Consider the following 23913-nt stretch of genomic DNA (forward strand, 5'->3'; position numbering starts at 1 on the left):
ATTAAATACGATAACCCCTTCATGTCGAAGGAAACATAGACACCATGAATGATGCGAGCTAGAATGCAGACTTTCGACCAACACGACAGTCTGGAATGGACAAAGAAATGATGAGCAAATGATAAAAGAGGCTTCCGAAATGCGTAAAAGGTTAAGTTCTTCGTTCTTTTTTTCTCTTTTTACACAGTCAATCTATCTAATTCTAACTCGATCGTCGGAGGGTTCGCTGAGGGATTACCTCCCCCTTTGGACCTTTTTGCAAGCACATTCTGTGGGTTTCAAGACCAACAAAACCGTTAGAAGCGTGGATTAGCCCGACCCATCTTCCATTGGAATTACCACCTCATCAAAAATTATAGAAATCTGGGTTTGATGAGTTCTATCTCACTTTTGATTAGTTTCTTTGGTATGAGAAGAAAAAGAAGAAGATGGAGGAGGTGGTGGTGTACAGGAGGTTGTTGGAGGTAGTTGCCGGTGGGGTGGGCCTAGATGTTGGAGTCGAAGATAGCGGTTGTGGTTGTGACTGCAGCTGTCGGAGGTGATGGTTAGGGAATGAGGTAGAATTAGGATTTGTTAAGTTAGGAGTGTAAGGATGAGGGTTATGATGGGAATTATGGTGATTGTAAATAGATAATTGAATTTTTGTATGTTATGCAATGAGAAATTGAGTGTAAAGAGAATTTTTTGATGTGTAAGTAGAATTTCTCATGGGTTTAGGGTAAGAAAACTTATACTACTCAAGTAAGTACACATTATAATATTAATTTTATTTTATTCTTACTTAATTTGAATTGCAAACACATCGCGCGTGTCACGGGTGATCATGGATCTGTCCAATCCACCCAATCCAACTCGATTGATTTTGGGCGGATGCGTGTTTTTCAGCGAACGAATGTAAATGAAATATTTCAAAATTCGCAACGGATCAACCATCCCGCACCTATATGAATCCGATTAGCTTGTATATGAAGTTAAAAAAAAAGAAAAGAAACTGCTGAGAAAAAACAATATAGAATAAAAATAATAAAATATATATTTTTGTGAAAATAAAAAACACTACCTTAAAAAATATATGCATTGTGTCATGATCTATTATAAACAAATAATACATATTTTTTCAGATTAATAGTTATTGGAGATTGTAAAAGTTATGAATTATAATTTAAAAAAATATTCAAAATTTGTAAAGTCTAAATCGTCAAACCGATCGTATCCATCTGCTAACCCGCATGGCTCTCTCAATTTGCATTCGCCAAATCAGTGAACAGATACAGATTGATTTTTTTCCAAACTATCTAATTTTTAACGGATGGCGGATTCAACTCGATTTACGATCACCCTAACCACTATATATATATAATACATATAATATATTATTGAGTTTCTATTATGTTATATATATAATAAAATTTTATTATATGTATAATATATAATATATATTTTTTAATTATAAATATTATTTCTTAATTTTAATTATTAAAATTTAATATTATTGTTAAATTTTTGATTGTGTTGTGGATGGAGTAAGATGGAGAGTGAAGATTACATTTCCCACTTTAGAGGGGTGGTGAAGAATTTAATGAGTTCGGGTCGGAAGTGAGGCCAAGCAACAGAAATGGGGGCGGTGGGGTAGGGATAGAGGCCCGACCCATATCCTAAGCCGTTGCCATCCATGGGCGAGCCGAGTTCGAGTTCGACCCGTCCCCGAATAAGCAACCCGTTGGTTCCCCTAGGGTTTATATATTTCCATTTCCCAATCGCAGAGACGAGTTCGAGTTATTCTCTAGCCGACCCGTCGTCGCTAGCACGCTACTATTCGTTACAATTTCTCTCACTCCTCCGCTATCTCTCCACCTCTAGCTCCGTTCAGGTAATTATTCTCATTCAATCTCCATTTTTAAGTACCCTTCTGTTTGGTTTATCTACTTCAAACTGTGCGTGAAAACGCTCAGTCCAAGCCCTAATCTGATTGATTTGATGCATCTTCGTTGAAATTTGAACTGGGTTTTGGGTTTGCCCTTGTCCTTTTTACTTATTGGTTTAATGTCATACCCATCAATTAGGGTCTTCGAATTTTTTTATTTTTTATTTTCTAAGCCCTAATCTGATTAACTGTGGGGGCTTATTGGTTGCTACTTAAATTTGATGCATGTTTGTTGAGATTTGAACTGGGTTTTTGGTTTGCCTTGTCCAGTATGGTCTGGTGCCCAAGATACCAGTGTTGCTTTTCCTGGTACTCATTATATACCCATCAATTAGGACCTTGGTCTGTTTTTCTTCATCGTGCATAAAACCATTTGGTCACATTTATCTTGAATATTCATAGTTATAGAAAGCAAATTATTAAATTGATGTGGTATCGCACCAAAAAAAAATATGTTTAATTATGGGAACCTTAGTTGTTAAATCAAGAATTGTAAAGAGTCATTTATAATTTATAAAATACATTAAAAAATAATAATGATCCTATAATATGTAAAAGATTTATAAAAGAGAAATGCTAGAGACGTACAATTTTAAACCCACAAATGCAGCCACAATTATGTGTCAAGGAGTGGGGCATATATGAAGGAGTGGGGCATATATGATTTGAGTTGCGTGACAAATAAAAAGTTGACACCCATGATGCCACGATTAGGGAGCTAATTTAAAGGTCTCAAACATTTTTCTTTCTAAAATACTTAACACAAATGATTTGTAGCTCGAATTTGTAACCCCCGAATGGCCCAAACGTGTTGGCACCCTCTCACTCCATTTTGGACTCATGCGCATAAACCCTTTGTCTCTCCTCTCTATCTCTCTCTATTAGACCCAATGTCTCTGAAATCGCTCTCCTCTCTTCCTCCTCCTAAATGCAGACTCTGCTTCAAATCCCTCTCTCTTTCTCTCTCTCTCTCTCTCTCAAACAGCTTCGTCTTTATCAAATCGACACCGGAGCTGTCGAATCCCAAAAACTGGTAGCTTCCTCTCCGCCACCGGAGCCCTCCTTTCATCCGTCTCTATTGGGTTCTTTCATGGCAGTGGTGGAGGGAGTAGTGTGAGGATGTAGAGTTTGTTGGAATTTCTGGGTTTGGTGAAGATTTACAAACACGTTTGGATTTGTATGATACTTTTTTTCTGCAAATTGCCTCTCATCTTCTCTCTCTCTCTCTATATATATATATATATATACATATGTATAGCTATTTATGTGCATCAATGATGAGTGAAAGAGAGAAGAAGAAAACAAAGGATTTTGGGTTTGGATTTGAATTTGAAGGATAAATGAAGATGATTTTTTTTTAGGTTCATAGCATAAAGAACAAAGCTTCATGGATATACAACTATATGTGAAGAGAGAGATTGGGTTCAAAAAACTTTCATGGTGAGAGTGAAAACAGAGTTTGATCAAAATTGAATTTTGATTCCTTCCATTTTGGGTTTATATGATCTCTCTCTCTCTCTCTCTATATATATATATATATGATGGGTTAAAGAAATTATGTTGGTGAAAGAACAATGGAAGGTGAAGAGAGCTTTGAAGGTTGGGGCTAATGGTGGATTTGAGAGCAAACAAAAATTGTGGTCCCCTCTCTCCCTCCTCTCTCTTCTCTTTCTTTGTTTTGAAAATGTGTGGGTTTCACACATGTTTGAGGCAACTGGGCCAAAGCCAAAAAATGGGATGCTAACACATTTGGGCCATTCGGGGAGGTGAGATTTTGAGCTACCTAACGGAATTGAATACATAAAATTTATATCTAATTAAACAATTAGATATTAAAGGCAAATTATAAGCATGGACAGTTATAAATTGATGATGAAAATATTTTGAATGATGAGCACATAGTGTAAATAGTTAAGATGTTTGTATTTTATGACAATCAATAGATTGATGCTATGTTACATGGACTCGAATATGGGTGTGGGGTGTGGGTATGTATCTAGAGGTCAGATTCATCAAACCATAAATTTAAGGGCATATGGACTTAGCAAAAAAATGTCGTATTTTTAAATTTTTAATCAAGTATATGAGATAAAATGGTACTATATATAACTTACAGTTTCAAAAGGACATTTATTGCAATTATATAATAATATGTACATATAATAATAGTGTTATATACAATTATATAAGAAGTGTTTGTTGAAAAATATCCGACACATATCTCATGCCCTTATCCGAGTGTCGGGTGTCTGATGTGGATATTTGATTTATTTTAAAGAGCCCGTGTAACGTAGGATTGATGTACTTATGTGAATTAAAGAAAACATGGATCTAAGATCCATCATTCGAGATCTTAAATAATTTTGAAATTTCAAGTCACCAAATTGATAAAAATTTAACATACTATGCATTCATATAATACTAGAAAGTGTGGCGCGCACACAATGTGTGCTCAGAAATAGAAGACAGTTGTAACCGGCATGTGGGATGTGTGCTTGGTTTACTTAATTGTATTAGGGTTGAATATTACATGTTAATCCCTAAGTTACTAAGAACAAATGCCAATCAAAATTGTGCGGGCATTTTGGGATAACAGAACTTATAAAAGTGTTCACACCAAACTGGTGCGTTCACACTATATAATAGTATAGATATTATACCCATCTCAAGATTCACATTTTTCTTGAGTTCCAAATCTAACATTTGTATTTTGTATCAAAACTGAACTATATTTACACCCTATACCAGAAAGTGACCAACCTCATATGCAAGTAGAAAACTAGTTTGTGTCAAAAAGAGACATTGGAAAGCAGAAGTTAGGATTCAATAACTCTGAAAGTTTTAATATCATTTTTCTGCAATGTTCTTCAGCGGGGCCAATAATAAATTCTTACAATTTAGTAACCTAAATACTCGCGTCAAAGGGTCCAAATTACTTGTTCAGTGATATAAAAGTTCAAATTCACCAGGTCCACATTAGTTGCAAAAGATAGATGATATAATTGATACTTTTCAACTCATTGTTTGCAACAAAATGGTTGATTATGATCTGTTAGCAATGTTTTAGTCTCATATCATGTAAGTATTAATAGTTGTGGTTTTTTTGCTATTGACGTTTGGTCTGTGCAACTGTTTGTAGCGGCTCGCTTACGTGCAGGAATGGCCAATAACCCTCAGTCTTCTGGTGCTCAGGTAGTATTTCTTCCTGTGATTCTGTTGTTTATACAAATATGAAAATCTTCGAACTTGATTTGGCTACATACAAACCAATTTTTACAAATTGTTATTTTGACAGTATTGTTTTAATTACAATATGTGGACCCATTTTATTCTTGACATATTTCTTGTTAACTTTTTTGTTGCTCAAACCATTACAAATTTGGCTCTTTTTAATGAAAATAATTTGAGACATGGTTATGCTGGTTTCGCTGTTGCTTGAGTTTTCAGTCAACTCTTTAGTTGAAGGATGTTGTGAAGCTCTTGAGTGGGACTGTTCTGGCCCATCATCTACAGAATAAGCATAACTGTGCATCTGGTGGCTTCACTCTAGCTTCTTGATGTTGGAATTTTATTAGGAGCTTGGGAGTTTTATTACTAATTAATGTTTGCCTGTCAAAGGCACAGGTGAATGTTCACCTTCTTCTTCATTGTGTTGTAGCATGGGAGATATGCTTTCTATATTTTTGGTGTTTGGGGTTTAATGGGTTATGTTAGGCTTTTAATTTATTGGACTGTTCAGTGGTGGAGCATCCAGGGAAAAGCATAACAGGTAATATTCATGTGTAGGGCCACTAGCAAAAAATGTAACCAGAGATCCAATACAAGCATATATACTTGCCAATATCCATATTATAAAAAAGATATGCGTCAATGTAGAGTGAGCTCACACTGTTAATTAATGGGACACCTTTCCTTCAAAAGCCAAACATATTTTGAAATTGCAAGTTTAATACGACGATAATGAACAGTAAAACTCAGCCTGGACAAACTTTACGCAGAACAATTCACTTGTCTGTCAACAATAAAAAGAAAAATCATAAACTGTTTGTAACATATCGGAAACCTACAGGTCCCATACACAAAAAAAAAAAAAAAAGAAAGAAAAAGAAGTAGAAATAAAAGTATATTTAACTATCATGTCAGTCGGATTTAGTCATTCTAGAACTCTTCACTCCAATTTTGGGTTACAGCCATGTCAGAAGGGCTTTGGATGTGGTTGTTTTATCATGTGGTGTGGTTGATTTGTGGGTGATGACATAACCTGTCTTTTGAAAATAGGGAACTTCAGATCTGTTGATTGAAATAGATGATGTTGATGTTGGTGTTATTGTTTTTCTTGGTTTGAGGGGTCTTCTGTTTGTTTGTACAGTTTGTAAAGTCATACTTACTAAAAAAAAAGTTTGCAAGGTCTTGTGGATTGGCAGCATGCCCTTTCTTTCTTTGTATGCCTTACATGTACATGGTGTTGAGGGTTTTAATCTCTCTTATTTTTTAGTGTCGCTTTGTTCTGCTCTTATTTTTTTTTTTTTTTTTTTTTGAGTAATAACTTTGTTCTACTGTTTGATTACTTTTCTAGGGAGAAGTTGAGAACTACTTTTTTTTGTTGTATTTGTTTTTTTGTAACTTTTTCTTCCTGAAAACTTAAATCAGACCATTCATTTGTATTTTTTTGGGTGGTTTTTCGTCTAATGAATTGCATTCTTTTTATATATAATGCTTAGCTTTGTCATTGATCTCTCTTGTTCCATCCTTTCTCTTTGAAGCCTCTCCGGCCTCCAACAGTTGGATCGATGGGCCCACAAAGCTTTGGCCCACCCTTTCATATGCAAGTAAATTTCTTTCTTTCTTTCTTTCATTTTGTTTTTATTTTTTAAATTTGTGAATTTTCTTTTGCTTGTTCACAATATTTAAGAAATGCATGGTGAGCAATTCTCTTTGCTGCAGTTTCGCTCTATGATACCGACACAGCAAGGACAACCGTTTCTTCCTTCAGTTTCAGCTTCTCAACAATATCGGCCAGTTGGGCAAGGTATATCTTCACCTAATGTTGGGATCCCTTCTAATCAAAGTCAGCCATTGCAATATTCTCAACCAATGCAGCAGTTACCTCCAAGGCCTGTACATGCTACACCTCCATCACAGGCAATTCCAATGTCCTATATTCAACCAAGCATGCCTCTTACATCTAGCGCGCAGTCTCAACAAACTGCTCACCCTTTGAATAATCATATGACTGGTTTAGGTGGCCCTGGAGTACCTCTCTCTTCTTCCTCATATACAGTAAGCTATTTTGATTGTTTCTGTCTTTTTGTTTTTGTTTTTGTTTTATTTGGTTTTGTTTTTGTCTTGGATTTCCTCCAGATTTTCATACCTTTGTGCTGTTTCAGTTTGCACCATCTTCTTTTGGTCAGCCACAACATTCTGTCAACACAACATCCCATTTCCAACCATCACAAATGCATGCACCGGCTGCCCCTGTTGGGGGACAGCCTTGGTTGTCTACTGGAAGTCAAGGTGGACCACTTGTTACACCTATGCAGCAGATTGGGCAACAATCTTTAGACACTGCCGCTACAGTTCCAGTAAGTCTTCCTTTGTTTTTTTCCCTTCTCATTTCATAAGGCCTGATTAGGATACAAGTAGGAGACATTTACTGATTCTACTATTTTTGGCCTTGGGTATGTTAAATCTCATGGTGTGAGGCAAAAAGTGAAAAACTGAATCTAGGTGAAGCACTTCAGAAAATCTTCCCTTGATTTTGTGAAGAAAAGCTTCACTTGATTTTGTGATGGGTTTCCCACATGCTGCCTACAGAGTTGTGACATTAACGGTCTGTATAGTGCATTAATTGTGTAGTTCCTTCGTAATGCATTTTTGAAGTTCATCCCTCCTTCTGCCCTACTGCCTTACTGGCTGACCTGATAAGACCTCCCCCTCCACTTCTCCTCATGTTGAATATCAGTGATATTAACTTGTGTGTATGAGTTATTTTAACTTTAAAGAATATATGAGTGGTGTGAGCTTCATGATATTACACTGGCATGCATTGTGGTTCTTTGACCTCCCAGATGTTATGATGTCAATATTACTTCATCCTCCAGCTAGAAAGAATAAAAAAGGATGATAAAATTCAGCCCTCTCTGTACAAAGACATTTCTTTCCCCTGTTCTAAACACAAGTTTCATGAATCAGGTCGATGTTTTGACTTAGATGTTGAAATCAGACAGTCCGTAGCTAGGATAATGATGTTTTTTAGAAACCATAAGGAAATTCTGTGATAATATCTAGGGTTGTAGATGGCCTTTTCCACAAAAACTTATTTTACATTCATAATATGTTCTTGTTATTTGGCTACTGTTTTGTGGTACCTGACATACTAAGCTTTGTATTTTCTACTTGTTGAAATTTTAGGCGGTTACTGGTCAACAATCCTCATCCGATTGGCAAGAGCATGCATCCCAGGATGGGCGAAGGTGAGCTTATGTATTAGTGCAGTCTGTATTACTCATTTTATTGCTACTGTATGGCTTAAAATATTGAATTTTAGAATGTCACTATCATTTCATTGTGGGTTAACTTCTTACATTTCTTGTTATTTATCTGATTTTTAATTTTCTTACTTGGTCATCAATTTCTTCAATTTTGTGTTCTGAGATTTTTTCCGTCTGGTGTGTACCTGTCCAGATATTATTACAACAAGAAAACAAGACAATCTAGCTGGGAGAAGCCCTTGGAATTGATGACGCCAATTGAGGTGAGTCATGTTACTGCCTAGTTTCTCTCCGTGAAGTGTTAATGTCATCGTATCTTATTTGAGAAGCATGCTTTTGGATTGCTTTAATATAATAAACTTTTTTTTCCCTGTTATATGGATGTTGACAATTGTAGCCATGCTTAAATTGGTCAGAATTACTTACCCAAACCATAAATTGATCAAAATTGTTTCATGTGAGTTATCCTTTTCTTTGCATGTTCTTCCACTGGTTTGTAGATGTCATGGCAAGTCAGGGGATAATAACGACCGCTGTATATGCACACTTTGAAGGCGGGTTTCACTTTCTCAAGGCAGGCAACAATTTGCTATTTACATTTTATTTTATCTAGTAGGGACATTTGCATGTGAATCGGTGGTTGGATGTGATTATTGCCATGCAGTCACATAAACTTTTCTCTTTACTTTTTTTTGTTTTTTTGTTTTTTTGTTTTTTTGTTTTTTCATCTTATATTTTTTCTTAATTTTATTTTATTTTAAGGGATGATGTGGTTGCTTATGTCCGTTATCTTAATTGTTGTTTGCTTATGCGCTTTCTTTGTACTTGTTTTTTTGGTGGTAATTATTTACACTTGTTTGTTGAATTAATTGTTCTTTCCTTGCCTCTTTCTCCTTGCACTAGAGGGATTATGTTCTAAATAAATACATGGTATGTTTCTTCCTATGTCCATTTTAACAATCAACCTATAGGGATTTAATCTCTCTATAATATCATGCAGTTTAGGCCTTCTTGCATTATGCATTTATTGATTCTTCCTTTGATGAACTTAGTTTGACAGCGAGTTAGCTTTTCTGTTGTCATGCTTTCATAAGCATACTGACTGCCATATCTACCACCAGATGTGGTGTGGTGGTCTATGAATGTCCATTGCATTTGATTTTCTCTTCACTTGTTCTTTTCTTTTCAAGATTAACTATGAATTTGATAATTATAATGACATCTGTGCGTGCATTTGCTTGTGACATATGGCTTTCCTAATGTCTTTGGTTCAAAGGGTTCTACAGGTAGGAGTTTTGCTACTACATTTCAGAGGTATGAATTACTGTGTGTTAATGTTCTTGCTATGTCTATTGTGGAAGTGTGGTTGTCTCTGTTTTTTCTGTTGTTAATTGTATGGCATATCTTTGTTTAAGTACCCCCACCTCACCACACACACCCACACACAGAGGCAAGCCCGTTGGACAAGGTTGGGTGGGGGGCTGGTGAAACATTGATGTGCAAAATAAGTGTTTGCTTGTCTTACTCACTCCAGGAACTTAGTGCTGACTTATCGTATTGTGGCTTTCATGCAGTTTTTTCCTTTACATTCTCCTGTAACACTTGATTTCTTGCCATAAATGTGGAGTTTAAATTTGCTTGTTTATTTCTCATTTCTTGTTGATCGATGCTAAATCTTTGGCAATTATTGTCATTATTTATAGTTTTTCATGATGAACGTTAAAAGTAGTTGCCATATAGTAACTTATACATATGATATGATTTATTTAATTGTATGCTGTCGGACATGCATACATAATCTTCTTTTTTCTGCTGGGAAAGGTTTTGTACAGGATCTTCTGGGTGCACCTTATTAGATGCATTATTTTAACACCTCATTTTTGGTGTGGTGTGTTAACATCTAATTCTGTATAGAGCCACTCATTTTTTTTTTCCTTTTGGGGTTGGGGGGTTTACTTAACCACTGTCTTTAGTGGTTTTGAAGCACAAGATGTCCATGCTGTAGCTCCTATTGTGTGCTGGAAACTGGTTTGTTCTTGGCTGATTGATGTATTGATGTCAATCCTTGTCTAACAAAATTTAGTTTTGGTGTTAACACTAGATTTATAATGTTAGTAGTAGGCCAGATCACTTGTTTTTTTGTATGGATAATTTGCAAGTTGGAACCAGTCTTTTGTTGAAGAATTTTAATGCTAGTTAGTTTTGTATAAATTTTTGCTGATTTCCCATGGATTAGCCTTCCTTGAATGATCTTTTCTTGTGTGTGTTGTTGAATTCTACGATGTTTTACTCTCATATGGCTGATTTTGGGCTGTTGTTGGATGTACACATAGGGTAACACTCATGGCTAAGATCAAGGTTATGTTCGCCGAGGAAACATAAATTAATTTGTGGTGGTGTTGATTCATTTCATTCTATTTTATGCACGTAGTCATGGCCTAAAAAGTATACATTTTTTTCCTGCATATGTGTGGTAACAGGAAGGAAGCATGCATTTTCATTCATATGTATGAATTTGAGGTTTACATAACACTCAGTCTGATCTTTCTTTTGTTTTTACCCAATAAATTAACCTCTTCTCAGAAAACTTGAAGGACTTGAGGTAGTGTATCTTTTCTTTCTGTTGTATATGGGGTTCTTATTTTTGCCTTTGGTCATATGTAAATGTACACTTGCCTTTTTTTATTTATACACTTCAGTTCTTACTGATTATTATTTTATTCTAAAATATTACGTGTAATTTTTATTTCCTCCTGGGTGAACATTATATGATAAAATTCTTTTATTTCAACAGAGGGCTGATGCGTCGACTGTGTGGAAGGAATTCACAACTCCAGATGGTAGAAAGTGCGTTATAACTAAATTTCCTTGTGGATATAAATATAATTGTTATTTGAATTATTGATATTGGGATTTAACTTGCATTATTGATATAATTTGGGTTGGCTTTTGTAGGTACTACTACAATAAGGTTACAAAGCAATCTAAATGGCAAATTCCTGAGGAATTGAAGGTTTCTTAGCTTGACTTGTTACTACCTTTTTTCCCTTTCAAAATGCCTTTTCTATTTTGCTTTTTCGTCTTATGTTTGTGTGCTTGCTTTAAGGTGGCTCGTGAACAAGCTGAGAAAGAAGCTAGCCAAGGAACACAACCAGAAATTATTACGACTTCTAATGCAATGGAAAATGTCACCATCTCTTCTGTGGAACGATCATCTACTGCAGTAACTTCGGTTAGCTCCATCTCTTCTTCAACAATATCCGGGCTAACTTCAAGCCCAGTTCCAGTTACGCCAGTTGTTGCTGTTAATGCTGCTCCTGTGGTGGTTTCTGGATCCTCAGCCTTTCCCATTGCACATTCTGCTGCAACAAGTGCAGTTATTACTTCTTCTGTTGGTGCAACTATCACACCCTCATCTGCTGCTTTAGTTGCAACTGATACTATGCCAGTGTACGGATTTCTTCTGTTGCTCTAGTTTTCTACATATCTAGTTTTGAGTTAGCACTTTGATGGTCAGTTTGATTTCTTGTATATGCTTAATAATTGCAGGAGTAGCTTTGAAAATTCATCATCCCATGATGTCTCAAATTCTGTAGATGGAGCTTCTATGCAGGATATTGAGGTATGGCTAGTTAAATAGAATGTGTTTGGAAGTTAACTGGACCAACTTTATTTCAGTGGTGGCTTTCATTGTGTTGTTCTTTGTATCCTTTGTAAGGAAAAAGGCATATTTCAAAGTTTTGGTCACTTTCTTTTTCTCGTTTCCCTTGTGTTATTGCCCCCAGCAAGGACTTGGATGATTGCAATTAAAGGAGAACCCAAATGAAACTTGCACCAACCTGCGAAATTGGCTCAAATTTCATGGCTTATGGTGGTGAAAAAAACACTGAAATCTGAATACGTAATTTTCAAAATTTCACCAAAATTCTTGTTACAGTAGATGTGATAATAGTGTATGTAACTTTTCCCTCGGCAAATACTTGTCAAAAAAAAGAAAAAAGAAAAAGAAACCTTCGTCCCTAAGCCAATATCTTGGACCGAAAGTTACTTCAGCGCCGTGTACTTTAATTTAAAAATGACTTGTATCATTATAAAGCTGATGGTTAATATATACAAATCCCACTCGACATGGCCCTACTACACTCAAATCAAATTTTTTTACCCCCTACCCTTGGAAATTTAAAGCTCACCTCTTAATTTTGACGCAGGCACCTCACCTTCTTAGATGTGTCCATGCTTCTTATGAGCCTGCGTTTTGCATACAAAAACTGAGAATCTTGATTGCAGTACATTCTCTGCTGGAAATATGGCTGACCTTGAGAATAACTTACATGTGCTTTTGCTTAGTTTGGCTGCTTGTTTGACTATCATCAGTCCAGTTTTTGATGAACCATTTTCCCAAAACACACTACACCTGCTTGATGCAAAGGTGGCATACATTTTGAAGAATGAATACCTAGTGTCTCCAGTTATGGTTTGACTTGCAGGAAGCGAAGAAGGTAATGGCAGTTGCTGGAAAGATCAATGTGACGCCACTAGAGGAGAAACCTATAGAGGATGAACTTTTGGTGTATGCCAACAAGCAGGTACTAATACGGTATATGTTGTGTTTATTTTGTTTTCTGAGCCATGATGTCCCACAATTTTCCATTAATTGTCCTCTTTTTTATTTGTTTATTTTCTAAATCTTCTGTAATATTTTCAACTTATTCCTTTTCTATAGGAAGCAAGAAATGCATTTAAAGCACTTTTGGAGTCCGTAAATGTGGAGTCTAACTGGACTTGGGAGCAGGTAATTTTTTTTGTGACCTGGGCCGGTAATTTGGTTATGCATTTAAAGCACTTTTGGAGTCTTCAGATGCATTTACTGTATTGAAATGTAATATCAGGCAATGCGAGTGATAATCAATGACAAAAGATATGGTGCTTTGAAAACTCTTGGTGAGCGGAAACAGGCATTCAATGAGGTAAACATTGTTTGAAATATTTCATGTTACTTTTCAATGTAATCTGCACGAGAATAGGTTACACATTCTCTGATTTCCATTTTCTATTGTATTACTATATCTATTATAAGTTTGACAAATATATGCTCACTTTTCCCTGATAGTTTTTATATTACGCTAAAGTACTTAGGCCAAAGGAAGAAGCTGGATGCAGAGGAAAGGCGCATGAGGATGAAAAAAGCACGTGAAGAATTCACAAAGATGTTGGAAGTATGTTGCTTACATCTCTTGCATGATCAGTAGAGCTACAATTACCTCTCATTTTAAAATTATTGACAGCATTATGATTCTTGTTGATATGCTTTCTTATAAAATGATCATTGTTGATATGTTTTTTTTTTTGGGTCTTTGTATACACAAATCACTTTATTTTTTTCTGCATTTGATTCTAACCAAAATCAATTTTACAATATGAATTTATATTCTCAAATGATATTAAAGGGATTTGCAGCAGTTGTTGAAATTCCATTTTCTGTACGGTTAAGATTTTCCCTAGAAGGTAAAGAAATAGTAAAATCTCAAAATTTATTATCGATTCATTCAATATTTTCTCCTCTTTGTATTTATTATGATCCTTGTAATTGGAATAGTCTTATTACTCCTAAGAATCTAGTTTTTCTTTTTGGAAAAGAAATCAAAGATTTTTCTTGTTTCTATATAATTCTCATATATGTGAATACAAATCTATCTTCGTTTTTCTCTGCAACCAATGTTCTTATTTACAATCAATATTGTCTAGAACCTTTTTGAAACGAAGATATTACTATGGAAAAATAGAACATTATGTAGACGGTCCAATGGCTGTTCGCCACTAACCACAAGGATATAGGCACAATATTTCGTCTTTGGTGCCATTGCTGGAGTGATGGGCACATGCTTCTCAGTACTAATTTGTATGGAATTAGCACAACCCGATGATCAAATTCTTTCCAGGGTAGAGGCCTGCCCGATTCGACTGAATTTTGGATAACAAGAAGGTGAGCTAATCTGCTTTGATCAAGGAAAAAGCCCAGTCAGCCACCAACTCAGTTTAGGTCACGTGACCTACTGCTTGGTCTTTGCTTTTGAGGCTTCTTCTACCCGAATCCCTATGTGCCCATAACACTTCCATATGGAGAAAGATAGGCTTACCATAGCATTATGATTCTTGTTGATATACTTGCTTACAAAATGTTCATTGTTGATTTTTTTATTTTTGGGGTCTTTTCTTATTGATATATAATGCTTTTTTGTGTTTCCTCCAAGCAGGAGTGTGAGGAACTCACATCATCCACAAGATGGAGGTAATCTCTCTCTCTCTCTCTCTCTGGATTATAGTAATTTTTTTCAAAGTATAATACCTAGCTAATTTAAGCTTCTATTTCAAAACGTGACAAGTATCATAAATTTCTAATCAAACCTTTTTGCATGATCAGCAAAGCTGTAAGTATGTTTGAAGAAGATGAACGGTTCAAGGCCCTAGAACGACCTACAGAACGTGAAGATCTGTTCAAAAACTACTTGGTGGATCTTCAAAAGAAGGTAGTAATTGCTAGCTTGTTACTTCAACTGCCCATCTGCACATTCGTAAGCATCAGCAGATACTAGTGTTTATTTTTTGTTGATCATTTTCAAGCTTGGCCTGCTTATCAAGGGTTAAACCACAATCACTGTGGCTTCTGAAGTGTAGGAATTGCTTTATGACTAATGAATACTTTGTTTTGGGTTGATGAGTGAGGTCTGTGAGACTAGCTCAGTTTTGTGAACCTAAATCCATTATACATTATGTTAACAGCTAACAATGTCTAGCAAATTTCAAGAAAGTTATGTGTGGCTGTTGCACACAATTGGACATTCATCTGGTCATGTGCCTGACACACTGGCGATAAGCATCTGGTTCCCAAACACTTTCGGGATATGACAAAGAAGGATGATGAAGAGACCCAAATGACCCAGATGCAGAGCGAGAGGGAGTTGGAGAGAGACCTATCGGCGGCGGGCTTTCTTTCTTTCCTTCTTCTTGAGGCTTCAGTTCTCAGGAATTGAATATGATTTTTAATGGAAGACTAGATTATGATCCCATGTTTGCCACTATTTTGTAGTTATCAAACATGGCTGCTCTTCAACCATCCTTTTTGATTGTTGATGATTTCCGTGGGCTCAGTGAATTTTTGTGGGCCTTTTGGAGATGTGCGAGCCTCAAGCCTTTCCATTGTCATTTTTGGGGGAGCATCATATATGAAGAAAAACGGGAAAATAAAAATTTTAATATATAAAAATAAAAGACGTATTAATAATATATTTTTTTCGTTGTGTAAAAGATACTTAACATTTTCCATGTCCCAATTGTGCCGTGTCTTGCATTTTTGAAAATTTTCATGTTGTGTCATCTCTGCATTATGTGTGTTTGTTCATGCTTCTTAGCGTTAAGCTTTGTTATATTTTTGTGTCATTTAGAGATTGCTGATGTCTTTTGAAGTCAACTGATGATTTTTTATTGTTGTTGCTATCTCCGACTTACTGTTCACGTGCAGGAAAAGGAAAAGGCCCAAGAGGAGCATCGACAGAATAGAATAGAGTACAGGCAATATCTGGAAACCTGTGGCTTTATCAAGGTAAAGCTTTGTAAGACCCTGATTCATATACAAACCCGTAACATTCTTTCCTTAAGAGGAGAATAAAATCTTGAATCTTTTATTATGAATTTTCTGTTCTCTACAGGTGAACACCCAATGGAGGAAAGTTCAAGATCGGTTAGAAGATGATGAAAGATGCTCGCGTCTTGAAAAATTTGATCGCTTTGAAATTTTCCAGGTATATTGACTTATACGATTGGCCATGTATGTTGGATTGTTATGCTTATATTCGTTATTGTGGCAGGAATATATTCGTGATTTGGAGAAGGAAGAAGAAGAGCAGAGAAGGATACAAAAGGTGTTTACTGGAATTTATTATGGTAATAGTTTATTCTGTTCTGATCTGTGTACTTAACTTCATCCTTCACCTAATTTTAGGAACAATTGAAACGGGCTGAACGGAAAAACCGTGATGAGTTTCGCAAGATGATGGAAGAACATGTTGCTTCTGGTATACTTACAGCTAAAACTCATTGGCGTGATTATTGTATGAAGGTAGCTAACCTGGTTCTTTTAATTGGTTTCATTTAATTGTGGTGTAAACACCACTTATTATTCCAGAAAGGGTTGTTATTCTCCTCCTTTGTGGATTATAGGTCAAGGATTCTTCACCCTATCAGGCTGTTGCACTGAATACATCTGGTTCTACACCAAAAGATTTGTTTGAGGATGTTGCTGAAGAATTAGAGAAACTGGTAAATTATGTTTCAGATCCCCTAATGCACTATCTGGTATATGAATTTTTCATGATTTTGTTTACTAGAAAACTAAATTTCATGTCGAAGTTAACCTAGTTTTGTCTTGTATTGATACAAATGCTGGTTTGCATTTTCAAGATCTGTAAATGAAATCAGTATTAGGACTCTCTAGTTTTCTGTTGATTTAGTTCCTTTATTGCTTTGTTTGTTGGTGTCAGACTGGAATTTGTTTAATTTAATTTGCTGTTTGCTACCATCATTAGTTTTTTTTGGCTGTTTTGTTGCTGAAGAATCTAATTTACAAGTCTTCCTGTGGGAACTTAGGTGATGCGATTCTGATTTTGAGGTACCAGAAAACTCTTAATACTCTAGCAATTTGCATTTTGGAATTCACATTGTTCTGCAGTCCCAAACTCGCTCCGGACCTCCTTTCCCCCCTATTATTCCTTTAGATTCTTCATAATAAAGTCATGGTATCAATCCCAAACTCCCTCCCAGCCTCCTTTCTCCCCTATTATTTTATTAGATTCTTCCTATTAAAGTCTTGGATTGAAATCTAAGTAAAAATAGTCGTGGAACAATGTCTCACTCTATATAGGATTCATTTAGTTTATGGTTTCGTATGGTTACTTCCAATAGAACAACTAGTAGTAAATAGATGATGTGTGCATTTTACTAACCTTTGTACTTGTTTGAAAAAGAAGACCACTGTGGCACCTGAAATTACTTCAAAATATATTCCAACCATGAGGTTTATATGAACGTACCCCTACTAACCTTATTTTCTGTGCATGGCTGCTTTCACTTTGATGTTCTGTGTTTTGATCCCATTGACATTTATTTTAAGTTCTTTATGCCATTCTTGACCAACATGATTGCTCTAGAGGTTGACAATGCTTAGCAGCTAGTGACCACTGTGTTACACTAATTGGTTTGTTCGAAATTTCCTCATTGACATGACATGACATGACATGACATGGATATTGATGTAGGACAAATAGTTGGACGTGGAGAGAGTACTGACCTTTTTAAAATCCCCCTTTCAACTTGCCCTGAAGGTATTCATTGGCTTTCAGCAATTGTTCCAGCCAGATTTCCATATATTTTATGTGGCAGTCATCGTCGTTGGTCCTTTCTTTTCCCTTACTGGTAAAGATGTTTGACTGCAGCTGTTAGCTACCTCTGCCTGGCGGCTGATTGCTAAATGCACACTTTAGTGCAGCTGTCATTTTTAATCTTATCTGTGTGTTTGTGTTGTGTGGTATCTACGTGCCATGTTTGTATGTGCTTCTTATCATGCAACCATAAAGTCTGTGAGATGAGATGGATGGGACACCTTTACTTGAACTCACAATGATGCACTTCTACCTTATACGAGATGTATGTGTATTTCTTAATTAATATGCATACGATGCATCCAATTGGATGTATTTTGATGTGTTTTTTTTATTTATTTTTACTAGTTTTCTGTTGTATCTTTTCTTTTATTGTGTATTTTTTTTCCTCTTTTTGGACCCCAAATCTAGGTCTTAATTTGATCATCCAATTATTTTATGTTATCCACATCTTTTGTCAATATGCATTTTTTTGGTTCAGATGCGTGCTCATTTTCTGGATAAAGTAAATTTTGTGCATGCTGCTAATTGTTGTCCCTTTTTCTTGTGTGTTTTTTTCTGACAGTTTCACGAGGACAAAACTCGAATAAAAGATGCTGTGAAGTTGGGGAAGGCAGGACCTTATCTGCATTTTGCTTTGTCTACCTCATCCACCTTGTTGATAATGATTTAAATTGTTTTTATTTCTTATTTTATTGATTGTTTAGGTTACCATCACATCAACATCAACTTTGGAAGATTTTAAGGATTCCATTTTGGAGGATATAGGTTCCCCGCCAATATCAGATATCAACATAAGGGTATACCTTTTTCACTTTTGGTTTTCTTTCTCCTTTCTTCCAGAAGTTTTGGCTATTACAAAGAAGTTTAGTTTAGTTATTTTATTTTATTTTATTTTATTTTTATAAGCATGTGTTGATTGGATATATGCTAATATCTATTTGTTCCTAGGACTCGATGGAGTCCCCCAAATGTGATCATCCACTGAATGTTGTTATTTTCCATGTATGAATCATGCAAATGCTGGATCCCTTTTTGTAATCACCAACTTTCAATGGATAATCACATTTGAAACTTCAGGGCATTATTTGATTTGGAACTTTTCCTGCCACAGTTGATTCATGAGGATGTAATTTCCCATCAGTGAGTTACTCTATGTCTTTCCCTAGTTTGGGTGTAGTAGTGAAATAAATTCTCTGAGAACAGTGTCATCATTGTTGTAAAAGGGATTTGAGGTTTGTGTCAATCAAAAGTCAGGGTTCAAGTAAGGGTGAGGTCAAGGATTATGCCCTTGGGGTTTTAACCAACTTGAGACTTTTGCCACGAAGTCTGAAGCTGTTCAAATGTGTCATTTCACTTATGTGAGAGTCCTGTCTGCATAATTGCCTCAATATGGGATATTGAACAGACAGGACTCTCAAGATAATGAACAGACAGGAAATTGAACTGTGTTCAATTTGTACCTGAAATTTTGCCTCTTTCCAAACTGAATATTTGTTTTATTTTTCGAAAATTCTATTCCCTTTAGGGTAAACTACTTATAGGTCCTAATAGTTAGACTTAAACTCCCATAAAGTCATATTGAAAATAAATCATAGTAAAATTGTCACTAAAAATAATTTTTTGCATATGTCGTTAAAAATTGATAATTAGGGACTTTTTTTATCATGGTTTTTATAAATTCTCTCTAAAACTTACAATTAGTGACAATTTTCTGTGACGAATTTTTCAAACTGTCACTGAAATTTGAAAACTAGTGACTTTTTGTGACGATTTTTTTAAACTGTCTCTGAAAATTAACAATTAGTGATGTTTTTTTAGTAGTATTTGATGAAAAACATCATTAATTTTCACAGGACCTATTAGACAATAAGTCCACATATTAAGACTTACACGTAAGTCCCCCTTTTCTTTGTTCTTGCTGGCTTATTTTGATTTACTGGTGCAGCACACAATCATGTAAACAAGGATTGCCTGACAACCATGGTTGTTAAAGTTTGTATCCTATAAGATTTTACTTTCTTTTAAAAACAAGGTAAAAATACAAATAAGGATGATGCATATTAAAAGTAAGTTGAAAGATCACAAACCCACATGATCCTCCTTGTGATCCTACTATAACACCGATTCTACAACAATTTGGATCTTTTTGGCAATTTAGGATTGTACAATCCGGATCGCAGTTTTGTTAAGCATGCTTATAACTGTTTTGACCAGGTTCTCTTCAAATGTTCCTACTGTTTAGTTCTAAGGTCACAAAAAATTTAATTACTTTTTACATGATCTTAATAATCGTTAATTTTTTTGGGAAGTAGATAGTTGTTAATTATCTGAGAAGCACATACACAGGCACAGGCACTCAACATGATACAGACATGCTGAAGCGATAATTTTGAAAAATGCAAGACACGACTTTTTTTTTTTTTTTGGGGGGGGGGGGACATGTGCGATATATATTGGATTTTTATATATTTATTATATTATATGTTACATGTATGAATATTTCATTAAAACATACAAAATAAGAGGAATTTTAGAGTTTAAAGGATAAGGATTAATAAGTAGTGTCAGTGTCCAACATGGGCACACCACTTGTTTATGTGTCCGTGCTTCTTAGTTAATTACATTACTTTCATGTTGCTATATTTGGCCATATCGATAATAATATTCTAAAATATTATAAAACATGTGGAAAAAATTAAACTTAAGAAAAAAAAACCTCGTCCTGTTGTTGCATAGGATATTTTGTTGTTAAAAATTGATGGTTTTACTTGTGTCTGTTATTACTGTTAACTTTTTATCTGATGCTTTATCTTGTTAGTTAAATAATCTTTTGTCCATTTTCCATAGTGTTCTAACATTTTCTTACTAATTCGCAAACCACACACTAATTTAACACAGATTTCTAGTTTTTCCTTTAATTTTCTTCTGCTCTCTTTTGAATAGATAATAATCACATGCTTGGTTAGTGAGGCCATTTGTACTAAAATTTTATTTCGGTGTTTTGTGTTTTTTTACTGATCTACATCTTACTGGTAATGGGACTGAATCTTGTCTATTTCATGCTTGGTTTGTGTGGAAGCTGTTGTGTAAAATCATGTTTTATTAGCAAACCAATGATCCTTGGTATGGCACCTTATCCTTGTAGATGCCTCTATTGGGGAAAGAAGCTAAAACATTTATGGTTAATCAATCCTCGTACCCTAGCAATTTGATTACTAATTCTTGTATCCCTCATTGACCTAGTGATCTAGTCTCCAAGAACATTTTTTTTGGTGTGCCTAAAAGCTTGGCAAATTCTACTTGATACTCGTTGTCCTAACAATTGATTGTAACACGTTACATTTTATTCTTGTGATGTGTTGTAACAGAGATTCTTATTAAGTTACGAATATTTCACATTTTCTAGAACCTCTAAGGAGTGCCTTTGCTGTTACTGAATTCTATGATGCTGTACTTGTATGTAGCTTGTATTTGAGGATCTACTTGAGAGAGCTAGAGAAAAGGAGGAGAAAGAAGCTAAAAAGCGTCAACGTTTTGCCAAAGACTTCACTGACCTTTTGTCCACCATCAAGGTATAGGAGAGTGTTAATGATGTGGGTCACAAATTCCATTGTGCAATGATTGTCTAAAGATTTCACAGGAGTCGGGGCCATTGTATCCAACTTGGTTTGTTTTTGTCACATCGCAGGAAATCACTGCATCTTCTATTTGGGAGGAAAGCAAACAACTCTTTGAGGAAAGCTCAGAGTACAGGTATTTTGCTTTTCTGTTTTCTTTGTATGAAGATATTGTACATTATTTATTAGAAATCATTGTTCTTTAGTATTGACTACCCTAAATTCCTTTGGTTTCATTTTTTCTGTCTTGGTCTTGACTTAAGATCAATTGGAGAAGAGAGTTTTGCCAAGGAGGTCTTTGAGGAACACCTTGTGCACTTGCTGGAAAAGGCAAAAGAAAAGGAACGCAAGCGAGAGGAGGAAAAGGTAACTGACTAGGTGAATTATTTTAAATTGTCAGTATCAGTCTGTCTGTTCATCCCAGATGGCTGTAAAAAACCATTGAATTTGATCATTGTTTTGTCACTGTTCCCATGTTTTTTTGGGTATGAAATTTTGGACTGCAACTCTGTCCCATCTTCTGGTTGTTAGTGGGATAATTTGGAAATTCAGTCTTATTATGAAGGGAAATTTTCTAGATGAAATTAATGCTTAAAATATCTAATTAAACCCATGCCAATTTTGGTCATTTTCTTTTTTAGGAAATAAAGACTATAAAATAAATGCTTACCATCTGATGTTGACCCAAAAGAACAGAAGAAGAAGAAACTGGAGAAACATGTTCCCAAATCAACATCTCAATTATCAGTACCCAAATCATACCCTATTTGGTGCCATTTACAGATTTTTTGTTGTGTTTTTGGAAATAAGAACAATGAAAAGTTCGGAAACTCCCATCATGGTCATACTATTTTCATTTTTGTGCATAAACAGTTTTTGAAAATTCAGAAACAGTTAAAAAGTGTTTCCTACAAAAGGGGTGTTGTCAGAAAACTTCCCTGCATACATTTTTTGGAAACATTTTGAAAATGATATCAACATATCCTTTTTATTTACTTTTCCTAAGAAGTTGTTTAGAATGTGCAATTGTTGGAATGGTTGAGAGAGCTTTCATGCTCTAAGACGCTCGGAAATCTCATTTTTGAATGGCCTCTTATGAATATTTTGGACACGTCAGTTTCAATGTGTGCTTGCCTGCCTTTTTTGGTTTGTATCTACTAGCATGGAATCCATGATTTAACGCTTGTGTTGCCTTCCCCTCCCTGTGCAGGCCAAAAAGGAGAAGGAGAGAGAGGAGAAAGAAAAGAGGAAGGAGAAGGAGAAGGAAAAGGAAAAGGAGAAGGAGAAGGAGAAAAGGGAGAGAGAGAAAGACAAAGAGAAAGAACGTGAACGTGAAAAAGAGAAGGGAAAGGAGCGGTCTAAGAAGGATGATACAGAGAGTGAAAATATGGATGTGACTGACAGTTATAGCCACAAAGAGGAGAGGAAAAGAGATAAAGACAAAGATAGAAAGCACCGGAGACGGCACCATAGTCCAGCTGATGATGTCAGTTCAGACAAGGATGAAAAAGAGGAGTCGAAGAAGTCTCGTCGACATGGAAGCGACCGTAAAAAATCAAGAAAGGTAATTGAATCTCTCTGTCTCAAATGATGCAGTTTCTAATCTGCTTGTGTCTTGAGAACAAAATGTGTTTTTAACTGTTTTCTGATTTTCCTTGGCAGCATGCGTATACACCTGATTCAGATAGTGAAAGCAAGCATAAAAGACACAAGAGAGATCACCGAGATGGTTCTCGTAGAAATGGTGGGGGTGAGGAGCTTGAAGATGGCGAGGTTGGAGAGGATGGTGAGATCCGGTAGATCTTGTGATCCGTACTTTTTAGATTTCCTTACCTTTATCCATCCAGTAGTGGCGTAACAAGATTGCCGCGGGGCTTAGTCAACTATATTTGCAGGATCTCATTGATATTTTTCTGGTGTAAACATTCTCTAACAGTAGCTTATACCATGATTTGTATCAGCCATAATTTGTTATATCGTCAACTGTGAAAGAAGTGTTTTGTACCAAGTGCTGCCCTAATAGGTTGTAAAAAGCATTGTTTTAGTTTTTGTTTGTGTTGGAGATGACAGTCAATATGGGTGGGTGTTTTAGACTGAGAACGGAATTGGAGTTTGTAGGAAGTGGCCGGGAGGTTAGTCCATGAATGTTTAGAAGAGGAAATCCGCTATTGTAATTTTAACGTAAATTTTTTGGGGTGACAGTTCACTGAGAATCTCTGTTATGAATGTTAATTTGTGTCATTTTGATACTGCAAACTAATGTTGACACTGCAAACTAATTTTTCATTATGACCAATTAGATGCATTTGGTTCTGTGATACATTATGTGGAAAGCCATGATATTCTATCTTTTTGGATATCTTTGTTAATCCTAGTGTAAAACATAGTAGTAGTTTTTTAAGTCTTGAGGATGTGTTTTCTTTTACGAAGAAGTGTATATGGCT

At 35.5% G+C, this 23913-nt stretch overlaps 1 protein-coding gene and 1 pseudogene across 1 annotated transcript; both read left to right on the forward strand.

Moving 5' to 3' along the window:
* Positions 1-1587: 1587 nt before the first annotated feature.
* Positions 1588-23725, forward strand: PRP40A (pre-mRNA-processing protein 40A). Its single transcript, XM_028210034.2, has 29 exons — positions 1588-1870; positions 5064-5116; positions 6688-6753; positions 6869-7204; positions 7312-7506; positions 8336-8397; positions 8609-8678; positions 11210-11262; positions 11371-11428; positions 11522-11865; positions 11965-12037; positions 12903-13001; positions 13139-13207; positions 13305-13382; positions 13545-13631; positions 14670-14704; positions 14837-14942; positions 15935-16015; positions 16122-16214; positions 16281-16334; positions 16415-16531; positions 16633-16731; positions 18415-18462; positions 18557-18649; positions 21317-21424; positions 21541-21605; positions 21733-21835; positions 22680-23033; positions 23132-23725. Exons 2-29 carry the CDS (start codon positions 5084-5086, stop codon positions 23267-23269), a joined length of 3117 nt encoding a protein of 1038 aa, XP_028065835.2. The 5' UTR covers positions 1588-1870; positions 5064-5083; the 3' UTR covers positions 23270-23725.
* LOC145823024 (maturase K pseudogene) lies at positions 13689-14345 on the forward strand (annotated as a pseudogene).
* Positions 23726-23913: the final 188 nt, after the last annotated feature.

The sequence above is a fragment of the Camellia sinensis genome, chromosome 3, assembly GCF_055761805.1.
Source record: "Camellia sinensis isolate YWXY chromosome 3, ASM5576180v1, whole genome shotgun sequence".
Classification (NCBI taxonomy): domain Eukaryota; kingdom Viridiplantae; phylum Streptophyta; class Magnoliopsida; order Ericales; family Theaceae; genus Camellia; species Camellia sinensis.